Below are 21696 nucleotides of genomic sequence, written 5' to 3' on the forward strand. Positions count from 1 at the left end.
AATCCCTGGGTGAGGTTTCCCAATTTTCTCAGGATAACGCAAAGTTATTATTCACCTGTCCCCCTCATATGCTTGCAACAAGTTTAATTAAAAAGAATCACTGTGGATACATTTCTCCCTCATCCAAGCCAACATGCGTTTTCAAAACAGTTAACTTAACTAGGCACTTCTTGAGTTAAAGAAAGAATTGGTTTATTAATTACCAAATACAGTAAATAGTAATAATGCTACAAGCATGCACGCAGATTTAAAATGAGAGGTGCATCCAAAATAAATAAAAGTCAAAGGATATACAGTTGTTCATGGAAAGTACATTTTGGAATGCAGTAGCCGTATTATTGGGTGATATCAGTTACACTGCTATTGGTAGTTGAGCAGCCTATATTGAGATCCTCATCTTTGTAGGTTGACTGAGGACTTTTGTCCTGCACCTTTCGATGGTGACTGGTCTATAGCACTAAGCGTAATCTTAAACCTTTCTCTTTTTATCTGTAGTGTAGGGATTTTGAAGAGTCATCCTGAAAGCATAGCACCTTCATAGCACAATAGCACACACACACACACGCATACACCCCCCCCCCCCCCCCCCCCCGCCGAAGGGGTTATAGCTCAAGTTTGTTCTATATATCTAGACTGGTAAGGCAATAAGTACACAGTCTGGAATATAAGCATTAGGATATGCTTTCCTGCTGAGATGAGGTACTTAGATTGCCTTGTGCTTCTGCCTTTTGAAGTTTTGCTCTTTGCAGTTTTTTTGGCACCTTTCTTTATGCAATGGGAGTTTTCCAGGAAATCTTAGCTGCCAACGAATTTCAAACTTAGAGATTACTTTATTGGCTAGACTTAACTTGAGCTCTTTGTCTTGAGAACAACACGTCTTGTCCAAAACTTAAGTATGACTGTAAGCACTTCAGAGGCTCTGATCCATTGTCTCAAAACAACATATGCCACTTTTACCATTTTATGAGCTTTCTTTTAATGACAGTTTCAAAGAAAATGACATGAAATATAACAATATTGCTTGTAACAATAACTTATGTCAAATTCTTTTAAAGGTTAATTATCCTCTTTCTTATGTTAGTTTCTTGTTTGAAAGATTTGGTTAAACCAGCTATGTAGCAGTCGGCAAGAACACACATGGCCATAGATAGAAATGTGCAGAGGTATTGCATACTGATGTACGATTGTGATGAACACATTGCTTCAATTCAATCCAATCTACAGAATGAACAGAGTGCGATCTGTAGGAGTCCATCCTGGCTGTACTTGATAACCTGGCTTTGCGCTCCTCTATTGCACTGCGATCCACATAGAGATGGAGCTACCATACTTCAGATTCAGGAATTTAAGTTGAACCGGCAAATGACACCACAACAGTGTTGGAAGGAAGAATATTGATGGTGCTCTGGCCAAATGTCCTTTCTCAAGTCTAACAGGAGCAGATAGTATTTTAGAATCTTGATCACAAGCCACAGAGGTCTTCATTATTCCTTTCTGAATATCAACCACTTTTATTGAAAAAACTCTTTAGTCTGGAAAAAGATAAACAGCCATCTGTCATGCAATTTAACAACAACATAAATTCATTGATTACCATCAACCCAGACAAATATTCAAACTTTAAAGGGAAGTTAGATGAGGGAGAGAGGAATACAAAGATGGTAATTTGTAAAATAAGATGAGAGAAGGCTTATGAGGGCACATCAACACTGACATAGATCAGTTCAGCCAAACAGCTATTTTTTATGGTGTAATCACCAAGAGAAGATAAATAAAAGGAGTATTCTGTTCAAAACCTTGAACATCCTTTGTCATTCAATTAGATCATTGCTGATCTAATGCGCCCCTAACTTCACTTTTTTGTCTGTTCCCCATAGCCTTTGATTCATTGTCAGTCAAAACATGGCTCACTTGGCCTTGAATATATTCCTTACCCAAACCTGTTCTGCTTCTGGGGAGGGATTGCATTCTAAACACTAATAATTTGCTAAACCATGACGGTTTTAGATACGCTGCATGGCACTTGCCTATTCCCTAGAATAGGGGATTTCAAGATTAGAGGGTATATTTTTAAGGTGAGAAGAGAAAGATTTAAAAAGAGGTGAAGGGCAATATTTTTACAGCAAGTGTTTCATGTGTGGAATGAACTTCCAGAGGAAGTGGTGGATGCAGCAAAGTTATAAGGTTTAAAATATGTTTGGATAAGCTCATTAATAGGAAATGTTTGGGGGAAATTGGCCAAACACACTCAAGTGGGACAAGATGACTCTCCTCATCTCTGAATTAAATGGGAGACCCTTTATTTTGAAACTGTGCTTCCTCCTTTATGAGGAGAAGTACCCTATCCACATTCACCTCGTCATGCTCCCTCTGATTCTTGAATCTATCCAAACTCCAATGAGTAATGGAGAAAAATACTAAATCTTGCCCTCATAAAACGACACCTTTACCTCCTCAGAAGCCAGCCATTGAATTTTTGGAACTGCCTTCAGCATAAATAAACCCCTCCTTAAGGTGATCCAATTATACTTTGTTCTCAGAATGCAGCCTCACTAATACTCCACACAATGTCCCTACTTTTAGACTCCAATTCTTTTACAATAAAAGCCAATATTCTATTTGTCTTCCTCATTTTTGCAGGGCTTTGCATGCAATTGATGCACAAGGACATGTTACAGCTGTATTATTTCATTACAGCTGTATAAGAATTTGGTGAGGCCACATTTGGAGTACTGTGTACTATTCTGGTTGCCCTGTTATAGGAGAGTTGCTATTATACTGGAAAGAATGCAAAAAATAAAAAAAATTACAAGGGTGTTACTAAGATTGGAGGGTATGAGTTATAAGGAGAGGATAGATAGGCTGGAACATTTTTCCCAGAATATTGGAGGCTGAGTTATGAACTTATGGAGATTAGAAAAACCATGATGGACACAGACATTTGGACAGGTCCATGAATAGGAAAGGATGAGAGGAATATGGACCAATTGCAGGCAAATGGGACTAGTTCAGTCTGGGAAACATAATCGGCATGGAGGATTTGGGCTGAGGGGCCTGTTTCCATGCTGTAAACCTGTACCACTCTATGACATTCAGATCTCTCTATATTGCCACATCCTCCCACCATGTGATTTTATGATAGATCATGTTGACGATAATTCACAGTGACATTGATAACTTTTGAACAACGTTTAAATCCAGGTTTGGATCTTGGTCTCCTGCACATGTATAAAATACACACCTGCTCAGGACCACCAGGAGATTTGACATGAAACAATTGATTCATGCCAATGAATGCATTAACTTAAAATAAAATATCTGTCAATATTAATTGTCAGTCATTGCAGGCAGGTTAATCATTAATTTTATACGGAACTCACACTGAGACCAATGTCGTTGAAGCCCAAGTCAGGAAAGGTTATTCTTCCATTACAAAACAACAAAATAAAGATGCTGGACCTATCTGGGGGCTCAGAAATTATCAGTAACCCTTATCACTTGCTTTGGTTTCCTTGACATTACTTTAAACTGGGTTTGAATCAAAGCCAATTTGGAGAAGGTTCATAGCCATCCGAAGCAAACAAAATATTCCCCTCAGCGTCCACTCTCTCTGATCCTTCTCCCCTCCTTCATTATCAGCCCTCATCCTTCCCTGATTCTCTTCCCTCCACTTATCCCCATCCATCAACAAGCTGCATACACCTAGCAGTTTTAAACGAGGATAAAGTACCCAAGGTTCTTTGCACCATTGTAATAAGACCAGAAATAAACTGCCTTCAATTTTAAAGAGGGGGTGGATAAAAATCTGGATGGGTGCAGCTCCAACAAAGCTCAAGCAATTTAAAGCCATCCATCACCATCCACTATCTACATCCTGCAGGTTACCATTGAGCAGAACTCAACTGGCCTTGCCGCATAAACTCAGTGACTACAAGAGTAGGTCAAACACTAGAAAAACTGTGGCAAGTAACTCACTTTCTGCCTCCCAAAAACCTGTCCATAATCTACAAAGCACAAGTCAGGATTGTGATGGCATACTCCCCACTTGCATAGATGAATGTGCCTCCACCAAAACTCAAGAAGATGGACACCAATCCAGGGCACAGTAGCCCTTGTTTGCTTGACACCACATCCACAAGCATCTGCTCCTTTCACCACTGATGCTCAGTAGCGGCAGTGTGTATCGTCTACAAGATGCACTGCAGAAATTCACCAAAGACTCTTGGGCAGCACCTTCCAAACCGACAACCACTTGGAAATGTTTTACTATTCCTTCACTGTAGCTGGATCAAAATCCTGGAATTCCCTCCCTGAGGGCATTGTGGGTCAACCTACACCACATGGACAGCAGCGGTTCAAGAAGGCAGCTCACCACCACCTTCTCAAGGGCAACTGGAGTCAGACACAAAATGCCTATGTCCATGAGTAACTAAAGAAAGTTTGGGTTTTAGGTCTTCAGGTGGATGTTCAGAGGAATTTAGAAAGTTAGAGAGTCAGCAAGGTTCAGCGGCAAGATTGCAAAGCTACAGTCTGAGATAGCAGAAGGGAGGGCAGCCAGTTGTGAGGCAAATGGCTCAAAGGGTCAGATTTGGAGAAACAGAGAGCTCCTGGGAGAGTAGACAATGTCAAGGGATGGGGTGTGTTAAAGCAAGGAGAGTTTTATGTGTGAAATCGGGAATTTTATAATGGAAATGGTGATGGGAGCCCAGGTAGGTCAACAAGCATAGAGCGAACACAGGATTTGGTACAGCTGGGATAATGGTGGCAGAGTTTTGTTAAAAATAAGGTACTAGGGACCCATGTTCAAATCCCACCAAGGCTGACAGTGGAATTTGAATTCAATAAAAATCTGGAAATAAAAGTCTAATGAAAACCATGAAACCATTGTCAACTGTTGGAATAACCTGTCTGGTGAATTATTGTCCCTTAGGGAAGGAAACCATTATCTTTACCTGGTCTGGACTACATGAGAGTCCAGACTCACAGCAATATGTTTGACGATTAACTGCCCTCTGGGCAATTAAGGATGGACAATAAATGCTGGTCTAGCCAGTAATGCCCTCATCCCATGAATGAATTATAAAAAAATGCAAAAAATCTTGTGTTGTATGTTTCACCAGGTTGGGTACCTAATATTTAGCTATGCCCACTGCCCCTGGCATGCCCTACTGCACACTTTATTGAAGCAGGGTTGATCTCCTGGTTTGACCATAATGCCAGAGCCAGGGCAGCTAACCACAAATATGAAAGTCAGGGGACGGTACCCAGAGAGAAGGAATATTTTACAACGCTAACTAGTATTGGAGGTGGGAAGGGAAACTGCCTTGTCTGCAGTTTACTGAGGAAAGGGTCAACAAAGCAAGAAATAAGTCTCAGATGGTGAGAGTCTGGTGAGGGGGCACAGTGGCTCAGTGTTCAGCACTGCTGCCTCCTTGCGCCAAGGACCCAGGTTTGAATCCAGCCTCGAGTGACTATTCGTATAAAGTTTGCACATTCTCCCCGTGTCTGTGTGGGTTTCCTTCATGGTCTCCAGTTTCCTCCAACAGTCCAAAGATGTGCCAGTTCATGGGGAATGGCCACGCTAAACTGCCCCATAGTGTCCAAGGATATGCTGGGTAGGAGGATGAGCCACTGGGAAATGCAGCTTTACAAGGGGTGGGTGAGATGCTGTTTGGAGGTTTGATGTTGGACTTGATGGGCCAAATAGCCTGCTCCTGCACTGTAGGGATTCTCAAAATAGGTGATAAAGGAAGAAAAAGAGATGGGCACTCATGGCTTGGGCAAGAACATAGCAGAGACAGTTGAATGAATTCCAATGATATCCATGTATCAGAAATTGTCCTGGAGTACTGTGCAGATTCCAAAGTGAAAGTTGTAACAGAGATAATTCACAACAGCAACTGATGAACATATCCTGGTGGTTACAGTTTCAGAGAAGCATAATGACGTGCACTTCTGGTGGAAATTATGGTGATAGTTTTGGAGCCAGTGTCTGGATGTTGTAGGTCAGCCTAATGACAAGGAGGTTCACTCAGCTGTAAAGCAAATAGATTAGCGTCACTTGGACTCTTGTAAAAGATCCAGCATTCAATCCAAAATCCAGTTGATGCTGTTCTACCACACTCGATAGCAGTGTATACATTTTGTTTTAAAACAGGCAGTGTGAAATAAGTCAATTGGAGCTGGTTCAGTACTGGAGTTCAGGCACTACACTCAAGTCCATTGTTGCAGAACATATCAGCTACCACACTGAGTTCACTTGGATGATTTCTGGTGTGGAGAGATTGCCTTGTGAGCAAATGTTAAACAGGTTGGGGCTACACTCATTGGAATTTGGAAGAATGAGAGGCGATCTTATTGAAACATACAGGATTCTTAAGGATATTTTAAAGGGTGAATGCCGTTTCCACACATGAGAGAGTCTAGGACCAGAAAGCACAGTTGCAGGATGAATGAATGCAAATTTAAGACTGGGATGAGCAGTAATTTCCTCTCTCAAAGGGTTGTGAGTCTTTGGAACTCCTTAAGGCAGAGAGCTGTGCAGCAGAGTCTTTGTGTATATTTAAGATTGAGACTTATATTTATTCATTTGTGGGATGAGGGCATTGTTGACTAGGCCAGTATTTATTACCCATCCCAAATTGGCCAGAGGGTAGTGAAGAGGCAACCATGTTGCAGTGGATCTGGACTCACATGTAGACCAGGATAACAAAGTGTGAAGCTGGATGAACACAACAGGCCAAGCAGCATCTCAGGAGCACAAAAGCTGATGTTTCGGGCCTAGACCCTTCATCAGAGAGGGGGATGGGGAGAGGGAACTGGAATAAATAGGGAGAGAGGGGGAGGCGGACCGAAGATGGAGAGAAAAGAAGATAGGTGGAGAGGAGAGTATAGGTGGGGAGGTAGGGAGGGGATAGGTCAGTCCAGGGAAGATGGACAGGTCAAGGAGGTGGGATGAGGTAGTCGGTAGGAAATGGAGGTGTGGCTTGAAGTGGGAGGAAGGGATGGGCGAGAGGAAGAAAAGGTTAGGGAGGCAGAGACAGGCTGGGCTGGTTTTGGGATGCAGTTGGGGGAGGGGATGAGCTGGGCTGGTTGTGTGATGCAGTGGGGGGAGGGGAAGAACTGGGCTGGTTTGGGGATGCAGTGGGGGCAAGGGGAGATTTTGAAGCTTGTGAAGTCCACATTGATACCATTAGGCTGCAGGGTTCCCTAGCGAAATATAAGTTGCTGTTCCTGCAACCTTCGGGTGGCATCATTGTGGCACTGCAGGAGGCCCACGATGGACATGTTGTCTGAGGAATAGGAGGGGGAGTTGAAATGGTTCGCGACTGGGAGGTGCAGTTGTTTGTTGCAAACCGAGCGGAGGTGTTCTGCAAAGCGGTCCCCAAGCCGCTGCTTGGTTTCCCCAATGTAGAGGAAGCCACACCGGGTACAGTGGATACAGTATACCACATTGGCAGATCCGGTTGTGATAGACCCACTGCCAGGGGGCTCCTGTTTGTGTTAGGCATGGAGTTGGGGGATCCTAGTTGTTGTAGGCCTGGAGCCTGGGAGCTCCTGGTTGTGATCGGCCCATAGCCAGGGGGCTGCTGTTTGTAGTAGGCATGGAACTGGTGGATTCTAGTTGTTGTAGGCCTGGAGCCTGGGAGCTCCTGGTTGTGATAAACAGGAGCCCCCTGACAGTGGGTCTGTGTTAGGCATGGAGTCGGGGAATCCTAGTTGTTGTAGACCTGGAGCCTGGGAGCTCCTGGTTGGGATAGGCCCATAGCCAGGGGGCTGCTGTTTGTGTTAGACATGGAGTCATGGGATCCTAGTTGTTGAGGGCCTGGAGCCTGGAGCCTGGGAGCTCCTGGTTGTGATAGACCCATAGCCAGGGGGCTGCTGTTTGTGTTCGGAATGGAGTCATGGGATCCTAGTTGTTGAGGGCCTGGAGCCTGGAGCCTGGGAGCTCCTGGTTGTGGTAGACCCACTGCCAGGGGGCTCCTGTTTGTGTTAGGTATGGAGTTGGGGATTCCTAGTTGTTGTAGGCCTGGAGCCTGGGAGCTCCTGGTTGTGATAGGCCCGTAGCCAGGGGGCTGCTGTTTGTGATAGGCATGGAGTCGGGGATCCTAGTTGTTGTAGGCCTGGAGCCTGGGAGCTCCTGGTTGTGATAGGCCCATAGCCAGGGGGCTGCTGTTTGTGGTAGGCATGGAACTGGTGGATTCTAGTTGTTGTAGGCCTGGAGCCTGGGAGCTCCTGGTTGTGGTAGACCCACTACCAGGGGGCTCCTGTTTGTGTTAGGCATGGAGTCGGGGAATCCTAGTTGTCGTAGGCCTGGAGCCTGGGAGCTCCTGGTTGTGATAGGTCCATAGCCAGGGGGCTGCTGTTTGTGTTAGGCGTGGAGTCATGGGATCCTAGTTGTTGAGGGCCTGGAGCCTGGAGCCTGGGAGCTCCTGGTTGTGATCGGCCCATAGCCAAGGGGCTCCTGTTTGTGTCAGGCATGGAACTGGTGGATTCTAGTTGTTGTAGGCCTGGAGCCTGGGAGCTCCTGGTTGTGTGAGGCACAGAGCAGGGGGATCCTCGTTATTGTAGGCTTGGTCGGGGTGCTCCTGGTTGCGGAGTGAATGTGAATCCAGCACAGGACCTGCCCTTCACGCCCCCATCAGCGATGGGGGCTCAGCGACGAAGAAATGGCAGCTAAGACGTTGGTGAGTCCAGCACAGGTGGCAGTGGGAGTGCCGTTGTTCAGCTGCCTCAGGGCTCAGGATCATCGTGGAGGTGGTGGGGCAAAGTCAAACTTTCTTTCGCCTTTATCCTTTTATTCTTGGTGTATTTGAATGGTGCCAGGCTGTGTTGCTCGTTGTAAAGTACAAGCGACAAGAAACCATCACTCATTCAACAACATGGGTTCCATTGCCACATCGGCTGAGAGATTACTGTGAGACTTGTTAATCATCACGAGTCATTTCTCTCTCTCTCTAATGGGACAGTACTTTCTGGGACTGTCGTCTCTTGCAGAATCATTAAACTCCAGCTCTTAGATGTGAGTGCGTTCTTATTTCACAGCATGGCCTGTGAGCCTGAATTAAGAAATTGTTTTTATGGTCTGCATTAATTGCATGGTATCATTTAGTCTATCAACAAGGATCGTACAACGTGGGTAAAGGTAACTAGATTTGCTGTAAAAATAGACTGACAGCACGCCAGTTATCAGGTACATCGTAAGCCGTGTTATTTTCCAACTTCAAATGTCCTCAGTAGTTTACTTCAAAATTTTAAGCTCCTACCTTCGAGGCTGGTGGGAGCTTTCCATGGCTAACGGTTTCTGCAACACAAAGACTACACGTTAAAGTGGCAGGCTGGGTCCGAAAATAATGGCATCATCAAAAACGTAGCGACATTTATTGTACTTTCCCCCCGCCCTCTCCTGGAGGATTTTGCAGCACAGCTTCGTTATATTCAGTGGGAAGGACCTGTCCTGGTTTTCACACTTCATCCAAGTGTTCTTCCACTGTCACTCATCTCACTCTCGTTCCATAACCTTTCATTCTTTCTCCCTTACTTCCCTTTCATGGAAGGTGATGGCCTAGTGGTATTATCGCTAGACGTAATAATCCAAACACTCAGCTCATGCCCTGAGGACCTGGGTTCAAATCCTGTCATAGCAGATGGTGAAATTTGAATCTAATTGAAAATGTGCAGATGACCATGAAGCCATAACCAATTGTTGGAAGAACCCATCTGGCTCACTAATGTCATCCTCACGCTGTCTGGCCCACATGTGACTCCCAACCCACAGCAATGTCATTGACTCTCAGTTACCCTATGAAATGGCCCAGCAAGCTACTTGATTGTTTCAAAGTTGTGAGAAGGAAATGGTTATGGGTCAATGTGCAGCAGTTCTAAAAGGCAGCTCACCTCCACCTTCTCAAGGGGCAATTAGGGATGGGCAATAAATGCCTGGTCAGCCAGTGATTTCTTGCTAGTGAATTTAAAACAAAATTATCCATCTTCCCTTAGGCATCAAAGCTTTTCTTGTGGTAGCAAGATCTATAATCTAAACACACCCTGGATTATCCTTTGTTCGTTTATCGAAACATAGTAAATGGGAACAGAGGTAGGCCATTTGACACTTTGAGCCTTCCTCCTCTATTCAGTATGATCAAGGCTGATCATCTAACTCAGTCCCCTGTTTCCCTCTCTTCCCATTACCTTTGATCTTTTAGCTCCAGGAAATATATCTAACTCCTTCTTGAAAATGTTTAATTATTTGACCCCGAATGCTTTCTGTGGCAGAGAATTCCACAGGCTCCCCACTTCCTGGGTGAAGACATTTCTCCATATCTAAATCCAAAATGGCCTATACCATAATAAAAACTGAAAGAACTGCAGATGCTGTGAATCAGGTAGAAAAACAAAGTTGCTGGAAAAGCCCGACAGCATCTGTGAAGGAGAAAACCGAGTTAACATTTGAGATCTGGTGACCCTTCCTCAGGAGTTTCAGAGGTAGGGTCATTTCTGAGGAAGGGTCACCTGGCCTAAAACGTTAACTCTGTTTTTTCCTTCACAGATGCTGCCAGATCTGCTGAGCTTTTCCAGTAACTTTGTTTTATGGCCTATGCCATACCCTTCAACTGCGACCCCTGGCTCTGACCTCTCCAGTCATTGGGAACATTCTTCCTGTATTTGCCCTGTCTTGTCCTGTCAGGACTTTATAGGTCTCACTAAGATTCCCCCTCCCTCATTCTGTACAGTCCAGGGAAAATAATCCTCGCCAGTCCAGTCTCTCACCATAAGGCAGCCTTGCCATCTATATGAATCTGTCGTTGCTCTCCCTCCATCACCAGAACATCTTTCTTCAGATAAGGAGACCAAAATAGCTCATGATACTCCAGGTGTGGTCTCACCAAGGCCCTGTACAGTTGCAGCAAGACATCCCTGCTCCTGTATTCCAATCCTGTCATTATTAAGGACAACATACCGTTTGCCTTTCTTACCGCCTGCTGCTCCTGCAAAGTTTATCTTCAGCAACTGGGGTGGGAGGCCAGCCAAGCCTCATTGCACCTCTCGCTTTTCCACTCAGAATATAATCTGCCATGCTGCTTTTGCTCCCAAAGTTAGAAAACATTACATTGATCCACACCAGCTATAGCTTTGAACACTCACTCAACTTGCGCAAATGGGATGCAGACATCAATGGCTTGGTCAGCATTTACTACCCAACACTAATTGTTCTGTGAAATGCGTTACTTGAAACGCATCATCCTCCGACACTTCCGCCATCTACAATCCGACCCCACCACCCAAGACATTTTTCCATCCCCACCCTTGTCGGCTTTCCGGAGAGACCACTCTCTCCGTGACTCCCTTGTCCGCTCCACACTGCCCTCCAACCCCACCACACCCGGCACCATCCCCTGCAACCGCAGGAAGTGCTACACTTGCCCCCACACCTCCTCCCTCACCCCCATCTCAGGCCACAAGATGACTTTCCATATTAAGCAGAGGTTCACCTGCACATCTGCCAATGTGGTATACTGTATCCACTGTAACCGGTGTGGCTCCCTCTACATTGGGGAAACCAAGCGGAGGCTTGGGGACCGCTTTGCAGAACACCTCCGCTCGGTTCGCAATAAACAACTGCACCTCCCAGTCATGAACCATTTCAACTCCCCCTCCCATTCTTTAGATGACATGTCCATCATGGGCCTCCTGCAGTGCCACAATGATGCCACCCGAAGGTTGCAGGAACAGCAAATCATATTCCGTTTGGGAACCCTGCAGCCCAATGGTATCAATGTGGACTTCATCAGTTTCAAAATCTCCCCTTCCCCCTGCATCCCAAAACCAGCCCAGCTCGTCCCCTCCCCCCACTGCATCCCAAAACCAGCCCAGCCTGTCTCTGCCTCCCTAACCTGTTCTTCCTCTCACCCATACCTTCCTCCCATCTCAAGCCGCACCTCCATTTCCTACCTACTAACCTCATCCCACCTCCTTGACCTGTCCGTCTTCCCTGGACTGACCTATCCCCTCCCTACCTCCCCACCTATACTGTCCTCTCCAGCTATCTTCTTTTCTCTCCATCTTCGGTCCGCCTCCCCCTCTCTCCCTATTTATTCCAGAACCCTCTCCCCATCCCCCTCTCTGATGAAGGGTCTTGGCCCGAAACTTCTGCTTTTGTGCTCCTGAGATGCTGCTTGGCCTGCTGTGTTCATCCAGCTCCACACTTTGTTTACTTGAAAATCAAGTTTGGAGGGCAGTCAAACACCAACAGCATTAGTCTTGGCCTGGAATCACACCTAAGCTTGACCATGATTTCCTTCACTCAGGGAATTAACTGAACCAGCGGGGTTTTTGTAGTGCTTATGAACTGAATTTAAATTTGTCCGGGTGCCAATGTTGAACCAAAATGTCTGCAGCTATTGACTGGGATGCTAGATTACGAACCCAGTGAGTGATCGAATCCTTACAGTGTGGAAGCAGGCCATTCAGCCCATTGAGCCCCTCTGAAGACCACCCTACCCAATCGAAGCCCCTACCCTATTCCTGTAGCCCTACATTTCCCATTGCGTATCTATTTAGACTACACATCCCTGGATACTATGGGCAGTTTAGCATGGCCAATCCACCCGATCCGGGATATCTCTGCACTGTGGAAGTAAATCAGAGCAAACCCAAAAGGAGAATATGCAAAATCCACACAAACAGTTGCCTGAGGCTCAGATCAAGCTTCGGCCCCTGGTGCAGTGCTTACCATTGACCCACTGTGAAGCCAATGATATCACTGGCTTTTCCCAAACATCCCCCAAACTATTTATTACACTTATTCAAAAGTACCTTATCCTTTTGCACTTCCTCACATTGGAAACCTTATTTTTGCTCCAACCTTATTAAATCCCTTTTTTTTAATCAGAAAGGCCTCTTTCAGTTCACTATTCAGGTGCATCGTTTCGAGAGAAAACAGCAGCAGCCCGTTCAATCCTTCTGGTTAGGGAAACGTTTCAGTTCTGGTATCATTCTTGTAAAGCTTTATTATGTTTCCTTCAGCTTTACTCACTGTCCCTGGAGTACGAGCATCTGAACTGCACACAATACTGAAGAGAGCTCAAGCAGCAGTGCTCTACTTTATAAACCATCAAGTTGATCTGGCATGGCAGTGGGGTCAACAGTTAGGTTTTACAAGTGTCAAGAAGGTCAAGGAGTCTTTGAGCAACTTTTAAACCTGGTGAGATCTCACATTGGATTTACATTCCCTGCTGTGTCAAATCCAAATTCAGCAAATCTTTTATCAATTGGTACCTATTGGACCAGGATTTCTCAAGAAGGGTCTAGGCTCGAAACGTCAGCCTTCCTGCTCCTCTGATGTTGCTTGGCCTGCTGTGTTCATCCAGCTCTATACCTTGTTATCTCAGATTCTCAAACATCTGCAGTTCCTACTGTCTCTAGACCAGGATTGTGCTAGTTTATCAAATATTTCAGTTCCTCAAGAGGTCCACATAATCAATGTAAAAACAGGCACTAAGGATACAAACAAAGGAAGACACATCACTGTATTTACACATTTATACATAAATCACTTAAAAATAATGCAACTTTTAAGAGACTGCTGGACATGTATATGGTCACAGAAATTTGAGGGTGCATACATGAGGATCAATGGTCGGCACAACATTGTGGGCTGAAGGGCCTGTTCTGTGCTGTACTGTTCTATGTTCTATGTTCTATGTTCTATTTGCCTAAAGTTAAGCTTGGCAATAGAAAGCCTTCACACTTGCACCCTCTGAGAGACCGTGGTATTTGAGGAATTACAAAGTCGTACAGCACAGGAAGGGAAACAGACCCTTCCGTCTAACTTGTCCATGCCAACCAGATGTATTAAATTAACCTAGTCCCAATTAACAGCATTTGGCCCATTTCCCTCTAAACTCTGTCTATTCATGTACCTATCCAGATGCCTTTTCAATACTGTAATTGTACCAGGCTCCAACACTTCCTTCGGCAGTTCATTCCACATACGCTCTACCTCCTGCGTGAATAAGTTGCTCCTTACGTCCCTTTCAAATCTTCCCCGCTCACCTTGAACCTCTAGTTTTGCACTCCTCTACTCTGGGGGAAAGACCTTGTCTATTTACTCTACCCATGCTCCTCATCAGTTAATAAACCTTTCCAAGGACACCCCTCAGCCGCCAGCACTGCAGGGAAAATAGCCCCAGCCTATTCAGCTTATCGCAATAGCTCAAACCCTCCAACCCAGGAAACATTCTTGTAAATCTTTGCTGCACCCTTTCAAGTTTCACAACATCCTTCCTCTAGCAGGGAGACCAGAATTGAATGCAGTATGCAAGGCAGACTGGAGATTGAATCAACTGTTGATATTTCATGTGGCCATTCATTGAACAACAAGCATATTTATATTTGTATAAATAAATAAAAATCTATGGTAATTGGACAGAATAATACAGTAAATGCCGCGGTATATATTTTTTGCTGGTTGAATCACGAGTGCTAGTTCATAAGGTTAAAACGAAGTTTGCAGTAATACTACATTTCCCACCAACTTGTGCTGTCAGCTGAGTAATACTGAAAATTTTTGATTACCGTAATGGGAAAGTCACTTCGAATGAGCATTGAAATTACAGTTTAATGATTGCCAGTCAACACCTTGTAGTAACAGAAAGACACAGAAGAACAGAAATCCTACAGCATTTGACCTGGTTAAATCAGACAGAACCCAATGTTAAACAAGGATGTTCTGCACTTAACAATAATCACCAGTTGCTACAGGGGTATTGTTGTTTCTAGTAGAATAGATAACACCTTAAATGCCACAGCAAAGTGAGAGCAGTTCTTTATTAGTGAAATCCTGAAATAGAACATCCACCACTATGATTCCCTTGCAACACTTGCAAACAATTTCACAGAGCCACTATTTTCTACTCTGAAGCTTGATATGATTGAGAGGGCAGTGCCCAACTCTGATTTGGAATCTCAAAGGACACCCAGGTTTTTCGAAAAGGTGATGTGTGGAATTGTTCACTTTCCCCTTTCCAGTCTAGAGCTCAGTTAATAACGGAGTCAAAAACCTGAAATGAGATATCACTCCTTCCAATTCTACGCTGAAGTGACTGCCTGTATGGAGTCTGCATGTTGTCCCTGTGACTGTGTGCTTTTTCTCCCACAGCCCAAAGGTGTGTAAGCTCAGTGGATTAGCCATGGGAAATGCCAGCCTACACGGATGGATGGGTCTGCATGGGATGCTCATCAGAGGGTTGCTGTGGGCTCGATGGACTGAATGGCCTGCTTCCCACACTGTAAAGATGGTACATGCACTGCACCTCCCGATCGTGGGAAATCCTATCCTGTCGAGTGATGGCTGTCAAATTCCAGGTGTGCAGTAGAACAGTGATTTGGATCATATGCTGAAAGGGACAAAAGGGAAATTGCGACACATACCAGCCCTGAATGTAGGCAAGGCTTTTCAGAGTGGCTCTGATTGTTTTCCACACTAGATATCAATAACACACCAGCTCCACACAGGCTGCTCTGATGCGAGTAGAGAATCACAAGTTGTGGGATGTGCCAGAGTGTTAATAAACTTGCAATATAAACTGTACATGGATTACAGTTTTTCAAGAAGGCAGATCACCACTACCTTCTCTAGGAATGGTAAATAAATGCTAGCCTAGCCAGTGACACACACATAAAAATAATATTTTTGAGCATAACCTGATATGGATCAGGTAATTAGTTGACTACTGGAAAAAGCTATATTTATTTTATGCTTTGACCTCCGGATTAAGGTGACTAGAATGACAGTGCACTCCCCTCTGCTTGATTCTAATGATGGCCTCGATAACGGATCCTGCTTTTGTCGATAACACTCCTTTCCTGGCTCTATGCTCTCTTAAATTGTACTCCAGTGCTCATTTACCAGAATAACTCCAACTCTTCAGCAACAGCAAGCTTTTCCGAGCACATATGCGGGTGAAACAAACCTCAGTGTTTCAGAATGTCTACAGTGTGGGGAGCAGGCCATTCAGTCTATTGAGCCGACACCAATCCTCTGAAGAGCATCCCATGCAGCAAAGGCACACAGTCACAGGGAGAACATGCAGACTCCATACAGACAGTCACTTCAGGGTAGAATTGAACGCTGGGATCCTGATGTGAGGTAGCAGTGCTAACCACTGAGTCGCTGTGTCACCTGCGGGAATTCTGAGTGGCTAAGTCGGGACTGAGCGCAGCCATTGGCTCATCAGGAAAGACAAATACACAGGCTTTGATTTATTCCGTGCTAACACTGGGCACATTCTAAGCTATATATTTAATTTCCTGAGACAGGATATAAATATATAAATGAGAGAGAGAGAGAGAGTGAGAGAGAGAAATGATCCTTGAAAGATAATATAAATGCAATTCCCTTGTCCTCTGTTACAATGTAATAATATTGAAATGAATTAATGTCTATCAGAAAAGCTGTAAAACACATTGCATATTGCTAGCTTTGTGGTGGCAGAGAGAAGTTTCAAAATCTATGCATTAGTGCAAGAATAAACAAGGCTGTACTTACAATTTCCCTTATGCTTCTTCTTATTAACTGCAGCATAAAGTGGGAATTCCTTTGATGGCGCTGCAGAGATAATGGAGGTTAAGCTGGAAATACAAACGTGAAAATCTAAAGTACACAGAAGTGCCATTAGAAAACAGTATTCAAAGGACTGTTTCAGGAATTCCAATCATTAGAGTAAAAGAAATAGATCTCTTGGCTCATTGTGTCATGCATGTTATCATGCACCTATTACTCTAGTCCCCTTATCCAGAACTTGGTCCATAGCCTTGTGTACTATGGTGCTTCAAGTGATCATCTAAGGACTTCTTAAATGTTACAATAGCTCTGGCATCTACTACCCTTTCAGAATATTAGTTCCAGACATCCACAGCCCCTCTACTACACTATCCACCAACAGCATTAGCAAACCCCATTGCAAGGATAGGTTGGCCCCACTTCAGCTTCGGGTGTAGGCTACCAGACTTGTACAGATCCCACCTCCCTTGGAAATGAGTAAGGAATAAGCCAGCCATCACTATTAAATATTCAATAACATTGCCATCACTGAATCACCCACTATCAAAATCTTGGGACTAACACTGACCAGAAATTGAACTGCAGCTGCAAAAGCAGGGAGTGGTATAGGAATTCTGGGGCCATTGACTCATTTTCCTTTAGGCCAGTGCCTGTCTATTGCATACAAGGCACACAACAGGAGCATGGTGGAATACATTCTACTTGACTGGGTGACTGTAACTCCAAAAACACTCAAGAAGCTTGACACTACTCAAGACAAAGCCATCCACTTGAGTGGCATCACATCTGCCACTTTAAACATTCACTGCTAATTCACAGTGTGCACTATCTGGAAGATGTACTGCAATCACTCATCAAAACTCCAAACTTTCAACCTCTACTAGCCAGAAGGACAGGGGGTAGCTGATGCATAGGAACACCATTTAGGTGCAAGACCTCCTTCTACGAAACATCCTGATTTGGAAGTCTATTGCCATTCCTTCACTGCTGTGGGTCAAAACCCTGCAACTCTCTTCCTAGCAGCATTATGGGTATCATGATACTCCAAGGACTACAGTGTTTCAAAAACAAAGTTCACCACCTTCACCAGGGCTGGTAGAAATGTTTAATTAATACTGGTGTGGCCAGTTGTCACACAGCACATGAACAAATAAAAATATATATTTTTTGATCATAATCTGATATAAATTAGGCATTTAATTGCCAGTTAGAAATAAACTATGTTTATTCTATGTTCTGACCCATGGATTAGTGTGACTAGAATAACTCCCCTCTCCTTGACTCTAATGACTGCCTCAGCAACAAATCCTGTTCTGGTCTATAACATTCCTTTCCAGGGTTTGAACTCCAAAACTGCACTCTGGTGCTCATTTTCAAGGATAACTCCAACTTTTCAACAAGCTTCACTGAGCCAGTCCCTTCTCTGGTTCTCACTCCTATCCCCACATCCAATGATCTAATTGCCAAAGTTGCTCAGTTATATCCAGCAAATTTGGCTTGCAAGCCCCCACTCTCTCAGTTGCGCTGAAGTATCAATGCTCACAGGCACTTTCCACTTTCTCAGCTCCATAAGAATGCATTTGAGTCCTAACTGCAACTCTTAGCTGCCTGCCAACTCCTAAAACTTCTTCCTGAGTTTGTTCTAACAATAGAGATGTCCAACTGCTCTTCACGTCCAGTAGGATACCAGCCACATGGATTCAGAGTAGGTCAGCTGTTTGTTTTGTTTCAACAATGGAGCTCAGCAATTCATTACGGCATGGAGATTGCTGCTCTTTCTGCTTGAGGTACTTAAAAACCTTCAGTCTTTTCAATTCCTGATCAGTGAACATTGAACTGTCCTGAACAATCTACTGAAAACCGCACAAGTAGCCTACAGCTGGGCAGAATTGAACATTGCCACCAAATAACTCTTTGAAGTGAATGTGAAATGAATGTTGCATTTCACATTTCTTTTCTCCAAGTTATTAATACATAGTTTGAGTAATTCTGTCCCCAGCACTGATTCCTGTGGCATCCATTGCCGTCCTGAAAATGTCTCCTTTATTCTCTGCCTCCTATTAGTTCGGTCAATCCTCTACCCATGCTATTATACAGCATAAAACACCTTAGCCCGATCAAATTAAGAGCAAACTATTGCGTGTGCTGTAATTCTGAAACAAACATGAAGAATGCTGGAGAAACTCAGCAGTTTAATCTTGAAAGGTTCAGAAAAGAATTACAAGGATGTTGTTAGGTTTAGATGGTTTGAGCTGTAGGGAGAGGGTGAATAGGCTGGGGCTATGTTCCCTGGAGTGTTGGGGGCTGAGGCGCAACCTTGTATTGGTTTATAAACTCATGAGGAGTGTGGATAGGATGAAGAGCAAAGGCTTTTCTCCAGGATAGGTAAAGGATATAGGTGTAAAGTGAGAGGGGGAAGATTTAAAAGGAATCTAAGGGACAACTTTTTCATACAGAGGGTGGCGCATGTATGGAATGAAGTGCCAGAGGAAGTGGTGGATGCTGATATAATTACAAGATTTAAAAGGCATCCAGGTGCACAAATAGGAAGGATTTGGACAGATATGGGCCAAATGCTGGCAAATGGGACTGGATTAATTTAGGATATCTAGTCAGCATAGACGAGATAGACCAAAGGGTCTGTTTCCATGCTGTACAGCTCTATGACTCAATGAGGTCTGGAAGCACCTTCTCAAACAATCACAGAAGATTTAACACTTGCCTATTCACCTCCTAGCTACTCATTGTCCAAGGTCCCAAACGCACCTTTCAGGTGACGTAACATTTCCCTTGTATTTCCTTCAATTTAGCCTACTGCACCCGCCACTCACAATGCAGCCTCCTTTACAATGGTGAGACCAAACGCAGAGTGGGGGGTGGGGGGAGGGGTGACCACTTTGTCGAACACCTCTGCACTGTCTGTAGGAATGACCGCCAACTTCGCAGTTGCTTGACATGTTAATAAGCCACCTCACCTTCAAGTTGACATTTCAGTCCTGGGCTTGCTGCAGTATTCGAACCCAAGTTCAAAACACAGCATGAACAGCCTCTGGGATGGGGGATTTCAAGACTAGGGGGTATAGTTTTAAAGTGAGAGGAGAAAGATGTAAAAAAAGACATGTAAAGCAACGTTTTGACACTGACAGTGGTTTGTGTTTGGAATGAACTTCCAGAGGCAGTGATGAATGTTGATACATTTAAAACATTTAAAAGATATTTAGATAACTTAGTGAATACGAAATGTCTGGTTGGATGTGGGCCAAGCGCAGGCAGGTGGGACTAGTTTAGGTTGGGATTATGAACGGCATGCGTAATTTGGACCAAAGGGTCTATTTCCATGCTGTACGACTCAATGCCTCTATAACTTTGGTTCAAAATAAAAGTTTGTGAATCTATGTATAAATACATGTAAAATTGTACTTACATTTCGTTTCTGGATTTTTCTCACTAGTTGTGCTTTGTGCAGGCTGTCCCACAGCAGGGGCTGTGCAAAAATAGGAAAGCAGTTTAACATTCAGCCAAAAAGAATCTGTCAACCTCCTTCCAACAGCCATTTATTTTGCTGTCCAAATGTTGCTGCTCTCAGTTGTAGAGTTGAGTATTCACTTCACCCTGTCTATTGATCGGGGCTAAAAGTGGCCAATGAGAATCATAGGAACATATGAGTTAATAGCCGGAGTCGGCCATTCGGCCCCTCAAGGTTCTTCTTGCCATTTGAAACACTCATGACTCTGACCTGAACTCCATTTCCCTATCTACACCTGATTACCCGTGACTCCTTGCTTGGTATTATTCACAAGTGGAGATGAAAATAAGCGAACATCTAATTATGCAAACATCGTTTAATTGAGGGTTCTCAGTTTAATTTTTCTTCAAGGTCTTCCCTCCCACATTACAAAAGTGCCACTTACTCCCTGTGAAACATATATTTTTTCTGTGTGACTAAAATCTATATGCATTCTTGTACTCATTTCAATAACTTTAGGTGCAATTTGGTGGAGCTGCTGCATAAAACAAATGGTCACAACCCTAGTGGTATTACCACTGGACAGTTAGCCCAGAGATCCAAGTAGTGACCTGGAAAAGCTCAGCAGGCCTGGCAGCAGCTGTGAGGGAAAAAACAGAGTTAATGTTTCGGGTCCAGTGACCCTTCCACAGAAATGATCAGAAATGTTCTGGGGACCTGAGTTCGAATCCTGCCAAGGCAGATGGTAGAATTTGAATTCAATAAAACTCTGGAAGTTAAAATCTAATGATGACAATGAATCCATTGTCGGGAAAACCATTTTGGGTCCCTTGGAAAGGAAATGTCTTATCCTTGGCTGGTCTGTGTGTGGCCTACATTTGACTCCAGACCCATAGCGAAGTAGTTGACTCTTAAACTCCCCTCGAGGCAATTAGGGATGGGCAATAAATGCTGTTCTAGCCAGCAGTGCCCTCATCTCATGAATACAAATAAACAGTCTTCGAGATAGAACATAGAACATAGAACATAGACCATTACAGCACAGTACAGGCCCTTTGGCCCTCGATGTTGTGCCGACCTGTCATACCGGTCTCAATCCCATCTAACCTACACTATTCCATGTACATCCATATGCTTATCCAATGACGACTTAAATGTACCTAAAGTTGGCGAATCTACTACCGTTGCAGGCAAAGCATTCCATTCCCTTACTACTCTCTGAGTAAAGAAACTACCTCTGACATCTGTCCTATATCTTTCACCCCTCAATTTAAAGCTATGCCTCCTCGTGTTCGCCGTCACCATCCTAGGAAAAAGGCTCTCCCTATCCACCCTATCTAACCCTCTGATTATTTTATATGTTTCAATGAAGACACTTCTCAACCTTCTTCTCTCTAATGAAAACAGCCTCAAGTCCCTCAGCCTTTCAGATATATTCAATAAATCAAGCATGCTCATCCATTGTAAACCCACTGTGGCTCATTTAGTCCATAAGGTTAATAATGTGTCCATCAAGGGTTATTGGTGCTGATAGCATTCTGATGAGGGAGATTGTTTTGTTGATCTCACTTCTCCTCTTGAGCCTTAATGAACAAGCCAAGTACATTTTGCCCAGTAAGACTGGGCAGTATCTCTTTGATAACACTATAGACAAATCAGAATTGCC

The 21696-nt window shown here is 44.2% G+C and overlaps 1 protein-coding gene across 3 annotated transcripts in view; it reads right to left on the reverse strand.

Moving 5' to 3' along the window:
• Positions 1 to 613: 613 nt before the first annotated feature.
• Positions 614 to 21696, reverse strand: part of LOC125448540 (uncharacterized) — a 56960-nt gene continuing 35877 nt past the window's right edge. The window contains exons 14-17 of one of the 3 annotated variants that reach the window (XR_007246725.2): positions 19989 to 20048; positions 16550 to 16632; positions 9267 to 9304; positions 614 to 1532 (exon numbers count right to left, since the gene is read on the reverse strand). Coding sequence is in view for 2 of the 3 variants with exons in the window: in XM_048523905.2 (XP_048379862.2) it covers positions 9303 to 9304; positions 16550 to 16609; positions 19989 to 20048 (122 nt within the window). In the remaining variant the exon portion in view is untranslated. Of the gene's footprint in view, positions 1533 to 5647; positions 6036 to 9266; positions 9305 to 16549; positions 16633 to 19988; positions 20049 to 21696 lie in introns of those variants that run through there. The other 2 variants (XM_048523905.2, XM_048523906.2) reach the window with 2 other exon arrangements.

Source organism: Stegostoma tigrinum, chromosome 41 (assembly GCF_030684315.1).
Source record: "Stegostoma tigrinum isolate sSteTig4 chromosome 41, sSteTig4.hap1, whole genome shotgun sequence".
NCBI classification, from domain to species: domain Eukaryota; kingdom Metazoa; phylum Chordata; class Chondrichthyes; order Orectolobiformes; family Stegostomatidae; genus Stegostoma; species Stegostoma tigrinum.